At 42.2% G+C, this 12,059-nt stretch overlaps 1 protein-coding gene across 3 annotated transcripts in view; it reads right to left on the bottom strand.

Annotated features, from left to right (window-relative positions):
• Positions 1 to 6,009, bottom strand: part of TOX (thymocyte selection associated high mobility group box) — a 215,853-nt gene extending 209,844 nt beyond the window's left edge. The window contains exon 1 of one of the 3 annotated variants that reach the window (XM_056485533.1): positions 5,079 to 6,009. In XM_056485533.1, coding sequence (XP_056341508.1) covers positions 5,079 to 5,180 — 102 coding nt within the window. In that variant the 5' untranslated portion in view covers positions 5,181 to 6,009. Of the gene's footprint in view, positions 1 to 3,565; positions 3,710 to 5,078 lie in introns of those variants that run through there. The other 2 variants (XM_056485534.1, XM_056485532.1) reach the window with 2 other exon arrangements.
• Positions 6,010 to 12,059: the final 6,050 nt, after the last annotated feature.

The following is a 12,059-nucleotide window of genomic DNA, read 5'->3' as shown; positions in this document are numbered from 1 at the left end:
CTGCCCAGTGTTCCACAGTATCAGCTTCTCAAAATCAGCTCCAGCTGCTCTTTGGTTTAATGTAAACACCAAAGGTAGTGCATGTGCTGTAGTGTTTTGTTAATTCAGCATTCTTAATAATTTACTGGTTTCACTTTTTTTTTCATAAGACCTCATGATAAGCTGATTGAGGGGTAATGCTCTAGAGATGAAGCGCATCGTTCTGGTATGAGAATAAAACATAATTCCTCTCAAGGTACTGATGTTTGGCAGAAAGCAAAAAATAAATAACTGCAAATGCTTTGGTTTATAGACATTTTTGAGAAAGATTTTTCAAAAGCACATACATAAATCATTTTCTGTGTTCCACTAAAACTGGGACCACTTCTTTTCTGAAACACTGGAATTTAAGGAGGCACACTTGAGACTTGCCCACAACTCTGAGACTACATACTAAGGTATGAAAGAAAAGACCATTTCCTTTCTTCATATGTGGTATGTTTGAACTAAGAGACTTAACACTTGAAAATCAACAGTCAGCCCTAATGCAACTGTTTAATCTTCTCTTTACGAAACAGTAACAAATTTTAAGTATGATTCTAAGACAGTAGAGGACAAGGTATTTTTTTAAGGGAGAAAAAATATGTTCAGGATAAACAATATCAGCATCATGTAAAATGCTATCAAAACAGTAACACAGTATTTCAGCTTTAGAGGTGTCCTTCAGCCTGCTTGACACAATTCTAAGTTTCAGATAAAGACTGGATGGAAGCAAGCTCCTGGAAATAATGTACACTTTGCAAACAGCCATGGAACATTTTATTTAGAGTAGCCTCTATGGTAGGGTTAAGTTTACACAATAAATTACTCTAAACACTGACTAAAAATAATATGTACTTTTGCTCCGTGGAATTCTGATTACAAGGGATTGTTACTTGCTTACAAAGCATTGTATTATATTTCCTTACCCACTTCTACCCAATGTCACTTTGTCTTTTTCATTTTGAAAGGTTTTGCTTCCCTCTCCCTCCTTTCTCCTCTTTATTCCTCTTTTTAAAAACAACTACAGTCTATCATTTTACCTCTGCTGTCTGGCTGTATTTTTCCACTGCACCGACAACTACCAGTGAATACAAGAAAGATGAGTTGTAGGCTCCTGTATTTTTGAACAAAGTAGCAAATCACAGAAGAATCCAGTGCATAATTCTGCTAGGCTAACCATTGGGAGCAGTAAATACCATTATTTTCTGCCTACTGATGGCAGAGGTCAGCATCCCTGTCATTGTGTCAAACTACAATTATATAACTGCACTTTATGTGAGCAGATATCTGAAACACTGTAAAGTTACAAGTATGAAAATTAAAATATACCTATCCTTCTTACAGTACTGATTGGTCTTTGGAAGTGACACTTCAACAGGGAAAGCCATGAGGCTGTTATTTACTTCTCTCTACAGGAACATTTAAACTTATCATTCAATTTCTTCCAGCAGCTTGAAATCACTTGGCCATATTCTATCTAATTAAGACACTTGGATTATCAAAGTTATTTCTTTTATATCATTCAACTCAATTACAGAACGTGGCATTTCCTAAAATAAACTTCAACTGAACAGACTACTCGCACTAGCCTGAACATATCTGAACTGCAATTATGCTTCAAGTTTCAAGAAGCGAACAGTACAACCCCAACTCTAAATCTGTCCAGCATAAGAGCTCCACTATGTTATTTCAAAGGCTGACCTATATACCAAAGCATACCGTCCATTCTGTCTGTTTGTATAAGAGATACCTCTCACAGTTGTCATAACCAACATTGTTTGCATTGTTCCTTCACTTTTCTCTCTCCATGGGTAATGCAAGAGAAACAAGGAAAAGCCTGCATAACAATATATGCAGAGTATAATGAGCTTTCACAGCAGATAGAGAAATATTAGGCTAAGATGCTTAGAATGCTATTTTAGGTTTATAAAATAAAGATCTAAGCAGTCTTCTGAAACAAAGCCTGCCAACTGAAAATTGTAAGATAAGAGGCGATTGTTTGAATCTACATTATTTTCCTCTGGCTACAGAAAAATGCACAGTCAATACCTCCCATGCATGTGCCTGGAAACTCCTATGCTACAAACAACCATCTGATCAGGGAAAAAAACTAATGCTAACAGAATAATTAGAAAACTTAAAAGCCTAAGTATTTGTGGAATACATGCTAAATTACAAGCAGCTCAGGCAGACTTCAGACTTAAAGAATCAAAGTCTGGCAAATTTGTAAAAGGAAAAACACCACCAAAACCTAAGTATGAAAAATGGGGCCAAATCCACTAGTAAGTGCCAAAAGCAAGTTTTAACTAACTTTACAAGAAACAAGATCCCAGAGGATCTTGAATGAGTTCTGAATGAGTTTTGCAGGTAAACACCTAATGAGGACCACTATTCTGACCCAGAACAAGGATCCATCACACTCCAGCCATCATGTCTTTTCCTGGGAGAGTTTAAAAGCAAACACTCAATCAAACATACTGAACAGAAAATTTCTGCAGGCCTCCAGCCCTTCAAACTCCCTAAATACACACTGCCTGAAAATGAGTGACAGAGCAATACTGTAACATGACGACATGTTTAGAACAAGTCAGATAAGTTTTCACAGCAATGTTAATCATGCTGGGCAAAGGGAGAGAGTGAAGGGAGTGAAAAATGAAATCTTCACTAAATGTACGCCTCCAAGGGGCAAATCTACTTTGTCCATTTAATGTTATCAGTGGTCAGTGGTAAAGACATCTGAGAAAGACGTTTGTTCTGTACTCAATATCTTATATTGAAACATTCCTGGTAAGTCTTTTCCAAGCATAAAACATATGTCTTATGACTGTGCACTTTTAAGCACATTATCAGTTCAGGCAAAGTGAAATAGAAGAGTTGCAACTTGTCTACAGAATGAGTGTCTCATTTGCATTTGAAAAGAACAGTTTGCTCCCTCATACATGGCATGACTTGAAAGAAGCTTTAACCAGCTAGTAAAGAAATTCTGAAAACGACTTTCTAAATTAATTTATTCAATTTGCAGTGCAACACACCAAAAATTATTTAAGGAACTTAATTGGAAAATGATTTAATATATTAAAGTAATTCCTGATTTTCCAAAGCATTTAACTTTTAAATTAAATCCGGCCCACTATCTCAAGAATGATGAGTGAAATGTGTATTCAAGTCATTACCTTCTTTCTGAAGCTTTAAATCATTGATAGCTTTAATAACATTTGTCCAGTTTCACTGCCAAACAGGTCTTCAAACACTTTGGTTCTTATGGCATTAATATCAGCCCAAGCTTTTCACATGGCAACATTTCACTGTTACAATTTACAAATCTGACAATAGAGAAAATAACAGCAAACCACAGATGAAAAGTAGCAGTAGCCTCATGATTACTCAGAGCACTAACAGAAAGTTAATGAACACATTAAATGCTCCTTCGCATTTGAACTCTTCCTGCTGAACCAAGTTCACTCCTGGCACAAACTTCCAAAATATAGCGCACGTTTGCCAGATGCTGCAAAATAGTCACTTAAAACAACGCTAACAGTCATACCTCTAGGATCTCCCTTGAAATATCCTGAGGCATCCACCACAAAGGGCCAGATTTATCCCTGGATTCTATAACTCCATTGAGTATATGTGAAATGCAGCCAGGATGAATTTGGTCCTTTCTGTTGTGATTGGTAGATGCGACCATGTGGGAAACCTTTCCTGAAAACTGAGAGGGCTTCACCCGGGCGCCGCAGCCTCCGCGCCTCAGCACAAGCACACTCTATTTTGCCGTTTATCTCTGAATCGAGGGAGGCAGCTGCCCGGGATGAAAGGGACGGCTCGGAACGTCTCTCTGACACGTGAGACCGTCCCCACAATAGCCGGGCCGTGCCGGGCCGGGCCGTGCCGGGCCGGGGGTGCCCCTCCGCGGTAGCGCCCCGCCGGTCCCCCCGCGCCCTCCGCACCCGCGGAGCCTGCGCACGGCGCGGTGTGCGCTGCGAAAAGCCATCTGCTGCTGCTGCAGCCCGCCACGGGCTGCACGGCCGCCCGACACGCAGGTTTGAGCACATCGCTCTCTCCCGGCTTGCTCCCCTTGGCCGGGCTGGGCTCGAAGGAGGGCTCTGGGTAACTCGCACTTTCCGATCATTTCCTACGGCCAGCGTTTTATTCACGTGCAAAGCCCATTCCGTAACAGCAGAGAAAAGTGCAGCCCATACATAAAGCACCAGCTGGCTCAGGCTACAGCGGCAGTAACAATGCAGGAACCCCAGCCCCCTTCCTCGGCAGCAAAAGTCATGCAAAGTGCTCCGGGATCGCAGGATCAAACTCCAGAACCGGACCCAGGATTTGGGCTAACTCGTGTATCCTCTGCGATTCCTCCTTCCCCAGGGCTCGGGGACCTAAAACTTAGCTCTCCTCAGATACTGACCCTATCTGCAGGGGTTTAATCAAGTTACAGAGAAATTGGTGAGGCAGTTGCACAGCCGGGACAGAGTGGAGCCGATGTTCTGAACCGACTTGTCAACACTATGCATACTTACTATGCACATAGAGAGATGTATGTGTGTGTGTGTGTGTGTGTGTGTGTGTACACACACGTATGTCACACACACACAAAAACGTGCTTTTCGGCTCTCTGACACATGCACTGCCGGCCAGAGTTTCTGCCGGTTTGTGGCGGGCGCGATCTTTCTCATTAACAAGAGCCCTGGAAATTCAAGTCCCCCGCACCAACATCCCCTTCCACGCCGTTTCTCCGAAAAGATGTTATGGAAAATGCCTCCCCCACCCAGCCCCCCCGCTCCAGCCGCCCGCCCCCAGACTACTCCGGGGGTTTAATTTGGGGTGCCTGAGGGGGAGCCGGTGTGTGTCCCGGCGGCAGCGCTCCGCGGCGGGCGGCACTGCGCTCCCCAAACCCCAAACCCCGGCAAGTGCCGCTGCCCTCCCTCCGCCTCGCCGGGCAACTTGGTGCGCGGCTGGCCAGAGCGCAGCGCCCGCTCATGCAACGCGCCGCGACAACAGCACACACCGACAGCACAGATAAAACACCTCGGACGACACAAAACACGAGTCACCTTGTTGCAATAGTAGGGGTCCAGGCAGGGGGAAGGTCCCAAACAAGGCGTATCAGGAGCGGCTGCAGGCTGAGGAGGTGGTGAATAAAATCTTACGTCCATTTCACTAAAACATCAAGCAAACTCCTTTCCTTTTCTTTTGGTCGTTAATATTGGTGCAAAAAAAAGGGGGGTGTGAGTGCGTGTGTGCGTGTGTGTGTGTGTGTGTGTGTGTGAGGGAAGGGGGGGGACACACAAGACTGAGAAGAATAAAAAAAGAGGTGCCTGACTTCAGTAGTCAAACACCTTCCCTGCCTCACATCCGTTTGTGGTTTGTAAAGAGAGAGAGAGAGGAGAGGAAAAAAAAAAATTCTCTTCCAAAAAAGCACCGGTCTGCAGATGTCTGCGAGAGAACCCACGAACCCTCCTTCTTCTACGGCAGGGCAGGTAACTTCGAGTACTTATTGTTTCCCCCACGCATCGGCACCGGGGCGCTCGCTCAGTGCGTGCCGCTCTTTATGGGAGCCTCGGAGTTGGTTCGCTTCTCCCTCCCTCCCTCTCGCTCGCTCCCTCTGTTCTTTCCCCGTTCTTTCTTTCTTTCCTTCCTTTTTTTTTTTTTTTTTTTTTTTTTAATTTTTTTTTTATTTTTTAGTTTCTTTCTTTTTTAAAATTAATATTGTTATTATTTATTTGTTTTGGTTTGGTGGAGGTGTATTTTAGTCGCCCACCACAGCAGGGCCTTGGGGGGGACGGGGGGTGGAGGTGGCGACAGCAGCCGGGCCCCCCGCGCACCCCGGGGGGAGCGGGGCGCCGAGAGCTGGAACGGCCGCCCCGATCTCCGGCTCTGCTCCGCTCGGCTCGGCCCGGCCCGGCCGGGCTGGGTTGGGCTGGCGGCGGCAGGGGACGCACCGCGCTCCGCCGCCGCTCCGAGTGTGCCTCACACAAAGGGGCCGGCGAGGGAAGAGCCATTTGCGGCCGCCGGGGCCGGGAGCCGCGGAGAGGGGGCGCTCCCGCGCCCGCCATGCCGCCGCCGTCCCCGCCCTCAGCAGCGCCCTCCGCCCGGCCCCCGGCGCCGCCCGGCCCCCGCCCGTTACTATGGCACCCCCTGCGCGCCGGGCCGGGCCGGGCCGGGCCGCGGGGGGAGGCGGCGGCGGTGGCGGCCGGGAGCGGGGCTCGCTCCGGTGCCTGGTGGTGTGGGTGGGACAGACCGTCGGTGTGACCGCGGGCGGGTCTGGGGGTGCTTCTGTGCGACCCTCGGACGTTTGGCAAAGTTGGGTCGGGCGAGCCCTCTGCCCCGACAGCCCTCTGAGGCTGGTGTGGGTCGAGCTGCCAGCAGAGCCCGACGTCTCCAGTCCCAGCAGAGTGGAAGCTGTCGCCCAGAGTTTGTGATGGCACAAATACGCTGTGATCCACGACATGTCCCAGACGAGAGGAAACAAGTTGAAAGTAAAGCGCGCCCGTGAAACACCTCGTCATTTGGGGCCTACCCCATTAATCACGATGCGCAGGTCCGGCCGCACAGGGTGACACCAGGCGCGGGATGAAGGAGGGACATTTGAGGAGATGGCCTGACTGAGAGAGGAGGGAGGAAGAACAAGGGAATGGGGTAGGGAAAATGAAGAGGAGCTCAATTAGCAGCAAACAAGGGAGCTGTCAAAGCAAAGTTCGGAATCCAGTGGGTTGCGGGAGAGGGATTGCTGAGCATAACAAGGTTTAACAGGCAAAAACAATGAAAGAAAAGGTGACTTCAAGACACCATGAGCAATCCCACTGGGTTTCCTGCTGAGTCTCCAGTAGTCTTAATCAGGGCAAAAAGGATGGAAGAGAAAGAATACAGGAAAGACACTATGCTGAGCTTAGATAATGCCCAACAGAGGAATTGTGTTAAGAAAAGAAAGGAATGCCTTTCCCTCTTTAAATAAAAACTAATTACTGAGTGCCACACAAACAAGCTGAGATGATGGTGATTAACAGGAATGGTTACATTTATCAATACTCATGAACATTTCCATCACAAACTAGTTAGAGTCTAAGAAGACTTGTAATGCATGCTGTCACATAAAACTGTCTTCTCATCACTGAAAAAAGAATCCACTGTAAAGATTTCAAGGGGATTCAGTATTGAGGGAGAGCAAATCACAAATTTCAGGTGAAGAAATCTCTGTTTGTGTGAGGATGTGCATTTGTATACACAGAGATATATAATATGCACCTCAGATATTTTGATATTGTAGAGTCCTTCAAGATAGTGTTAAGTCATGACTTTCTTCCATGTCTAACAACTTGCTTTCATTAAAGCTTAATTATCTGGAAAAAAGTACATAAGTAATGCAAATGAAACTCTAGAGAAAACAGGTTGGAAGCAATATTCCTATTTCAGGATTATTTGATCAAAAACATCTCTGAAGATACTTGGTTGTCAGTTCAACAGAATTTAAGTTTGATGGCAATAAATGTTTTTCTTAAACATGCAATTACAAAAAGATCTCAGTTGCTTTCTTTTTATTAATGTTTGAAACCCTTCTTGCCTTGGAGAAAAGCTTAAAAACATGACCTAGAAAAAGCTCCAGAAAGCAAAGGAAAAGGCATTAACATATTAAAAACAAAAACAAAACAAAACAAAAAAATCAAACATAAAAACAAACAAACAAAAACCAACAAAAAGCCAAACTCTCATGATTTTTTGGCATCTGACTCATTATTTTGCATGTTTGGGATTAGACATTTTGAAAGTTTAAAAAAATCCTAAAAAAGACTTTCCTGTGCAAGAGATGTACTTGACACCTGACAGATACATCACTGCTGCAAATGGCTGATGTGTGGACCATAATTTGACAAAGTGAATGGGAGACAGATTGCAAGCTATGTATTGAAAAGCTGCTGTTGAGAAACTTGTTATTCATGGACAGTGGATTAGTTCTCAGCCTGTTGTGGAGAGAGTGGTAGAGATACAGCAATTTGAGATGAGTTGGTGTAGGCAACCAGTATGTGCAGGTACATACAAGTGTATGCAGGTACAGAAATGCTAATGCAGAGCTGGAGATGTCAGTACCAGAATGACTAGAATGTCTGATAATAAAATGTAGAGAATTAGCTTTTTGTTTATGTGAACTATTAGTGCCCTAAGAAGGGTTCCAGGTTCCTTGGAGTCTGTAGGAGTTTACAACTGTACCGTTTGCTTTGCGCAGCACTTCGGCTTATTTTCAGTACTTAATGATGCAGGCCCTGAGAGTTATAAAATTTTTGCTGCTACTTACAGAGATGATTTAATAATCAAGACGGTAAAACACCTGAGATTTCTGGCAGTTATCTGTACAATTTATAAAAATTAAAGAGCTATATATATAAATCTGTTGAACATTCTTTTGTTTTGTAGGGAACATCATCTCTAGGGTTTTCAGAATAAGGCATTTGTGGAGACCAGAACTGAAATTGTTAATATTGTTATTAGCCTAATATTGGTTAATATTGTTATTAACCCAATAGTGTAGGTTTTGCCTCTATGAACTGAGAAAGCAAGGGCCTTTGTAGCATAATTCAATGGTATATCAAATTTGGCCACTTCAGCTCATGGAAGTGCATTTTCCAGAAAAAAAGGAAAAAAAATGTTGAAACAGATTTAAAAGAATGAATCAGTTTTTAGGAGCTTAAAAGGAAGGAACATTTGTTCAGAAGGGCACTGAGTTTTTAAAGCCATTCAACATTCAAGTGAATGTCTCCAAAATAGTCTTGAAAGAGGTTGCTATACCAGCATATGAGAGGAGTGTTATTGCCTTTCTCATATAAATAGGAACAAATGCCTTGAGGAACATGATCTTTATCTACCAATACTAAAGAAGTTTTTTTTTTAAATGTATCTGCTGGAGTTAGACTGTGCAGTGTAAATGCTCTCCATGCAATGGAGAGCTCATATGGCATTCCTTGCCAGACAGCATTGTGAACCCAAGAGGTTTACACAGCAGACTGGAGACCTAAGCATGTTGTTCTATAGACAAACCATAAATGGATCAGTAACTCCTCTGGGCTGAAAATAGCTGGAGATGGAGACATGGGGCAGGGAATGGTAGTACAGAAGTATTTTACATGTTTGCCCTCAGTTTGGGCTGTCATGTTTAGAGCCATCATTGGAGGCAGAGTACTGGTAGGACAGACCCTCGGTCTCAGCCAGTCTGGCCATTGGCACATTCTCATTTGAGAATGCACAGTCTTTGCAGTGGGCAGATGAACAGAATGAAATGAAGCAAGTAGCTACTTCTGATTTGACAGGTTGTTTTCTTGTGTACCCTACTGTCTGACCCAGCTGGTCAGTGTATTGGGGGGCCATCAGCAGACATAACTCATATTCTCAGCCAAATAGAAATAAAGTATCTTAGTTTTTAAAAAGAATAGTCTAACATCTTTTTGTTTAAATCTCATATATTTAAATCCCACTCCCAAGTTTATTTGGGAGCACTAGATATCTGATCATCTATTATAAAGAGCAGACTTTCTGATTTTCCTAGAAAGAAGGAAATGTGAGACTGTGATGATGGCTTAGTATTTATTATACATAGGCTAGGCACCACAAGAATCTATTCATGAAGCTGGCTCTTCTTTAAAGAAAAGTTTTCTCCTGCATATTTTTAAAAAGAGTTGCAGAGTGGAAAATCATTTAGCTTCTTATTTTGTGAGCTGTACTTTTGTAGCCAAGAGGTACAGATAAGCTAAAAGGGGACCAGTGAGATTTTACTGAGAAAATCCCTCCTGCTGAAATTTTTGATTTACTAACTAACTCACAGGGCTGTTTACCTTTCATAACAAAGGTCAATGCTCATCAATTTCTAGATAGTAGTTAATTAAATAATAATAGGATGAAGGGTCTGTTGCTTTTGTGTGGATGTCCTGTTTCATGTTCTTAAACTGGATATGACACTTGGATCTGGGAAGATGCAAACGATAATGATATTAAGATTGCAGAATATTTTAAACAATGTAATTAATCTGGTCACTTCATCAGAATGAACTTAAATCCTTTAAGAAATTGATTTATTTTAAGTGTTGACATTCTGTGTGTGCATTTATAAGTGAAGATAAATCAATGTGATAAAGAAGATCTTCAATATGGTAAAAAAGCTTAATAGGTATAATGTATATTTCAGAGGATTTAAATAGTTTATAAAGCTATCTGATAGTGTGTCAAACAAAGTGTTACCAAACGTGTAATGAAAGAGTTAGCTATTTTATTATTTTAGCCACTGCTCCTGTCCTGTTTAATTTGTTTGTGGGGGAAAATTATGGGCCTCAAATTATCACACTTGTATGAAAATTAATTGTTCTCTACAAGGAAGTACAAAACACTTGTAAAAGTTAAAGAAAGCCTCTGACTTTGCTTTGCTACAAAGAAGAGAGAAAACCTGAGTGTTGCATATCTTCTCAGTCCAAACAAATGATACACAGCCAGTTTAACACTAGAGGAGGAATTGGCACATGGGTTGAAGCTGAGCTGTGTTTTGCATCTCACAAAAGGTTCTTACAACTCATCTGCCATTGCTCACAGTAGGAATTAAGCAAGAATATCTCAAAGAATCAAGAACTTAAATTACCAATATAAAATTCACCTTGCATATTTGCAGCTTTGATCCATTCCCATATGTTCCAAAAACACTGCCAGCTGGTGCAATTCAAGTTACCATATTAAATGTGGCCTTGCAGACATGGGGAAGGTAGACTGGTCTCAAAAGAAAACATTTTACTGGGCTTTAGATTATTTCTCATGGTCAGAGAAACAAAGGGAAACATAAAATTCCTTTTATTCTCTTCCTGTGTTTTCTGTCCTATCAAGGATTTTATATGAGCTACACTGTCCACGTGGTATTCAGGAAGGCTCAATAATACATCACAGTGTGGTGTATGCTAGTTCTCAATTGCAAGATATACTCCACTGCTAAGGTTGCCAATTTTCCACTCTTACACTTATCTTGTTAAATCAATCATGAAACATCCAGAAGTATAAGGGATCACGAATTTTTGGTTTCATGCTGTTTTTTTCTGAAGCATACTGGAGGCCTGTACTGGGACTTCAGAAACTTAGATTTCTTTAAAGGAAAGTTGTGTTTTCAACAATTTATTTTGAAGTTTAAAAAGCTGTCTGAGGGCATTTTGGTTTCTCCTTCAAAAATTGTGGGTTCATCTAAGTTGTGTAAATGTTATCTGGAGACTGCATCATATAGAGATGTCTTGAGAGCAAGTATATATTAATGGTTGATACCATTAAAACTACCCATCTGTATTTACAGGTATTTTACAAATGTACATATGAATATGCCAGCTGAATAGTCAGTGGAAAGAGGGTAAGTAGAGGAAGGAGTAGTCTGTATGACTACTCAATCCATAGCATTCAACAAGGAATTCTCATCTGCAAGACAGATACCAAGCAGGTGATTAATCAGTTTTCAATTCAGAGCAATGATGTCACCATTTTACTATTTGATAAACCCCCAAACAAAGCTGAATTGCCCCTGCATGAATTCCCCTGACATGAGAGGATCATTACTGGCTTATTTAAAACCTCTTCTTTTCTGCTTCAGATGTCTTTTGCTAGAGAAAATGTTCATTTTGGTTTATATTCACAAGGGCTCTATGAAGAGCGGGATGTTTCTTAGATCTCCAGGCAAGGTAGGTGTTTCAACAGGAAGCTCCCACTCCAAAGTAGTGGAGTAAAAAAATAGTCTTTGTGCATCATTTTATGTGAGTTTAATTAGTACTTCAGGCTCAGAATTATAGATGTTAACAGAGAGAGAGGTCCAAACTCTGTTCTCTCTGAGTGCATATAAGTATAGTAAAGTTCACAGAGTAAAAAACTATTTTTAGGGCTAGAATGTATTACAGTTTATCTATTATCTAATTTTATTTTTTAACTAGAGAAAGTAAAATGACTTGCTTGAATTTATTTTTCTGTAGAGATTTATGATTGCCATCAGAAAAGTACCACACAAGGGGCACAGTTGGCATTTCAAGTGCCAA

Source organism: Oenanthe melanoleuca, chromosome 2 (genome assembly GCF_029582105.1).
Source record: "Oenanthe melanoleuca isolate GR-GAL-2019-014 chromosome 2, OMel1.0, whole genome shotgun sequence".
Lineage (NCBI taxonomy): Eukaryota > Metazoa > Chordata > Aves > Passeriformes > Muscicapidae > Oenanthe > Oenanthe melanoleuca.
This window is presented reverse-complemented; position numbering and strand designations above follow the sequence as displayed.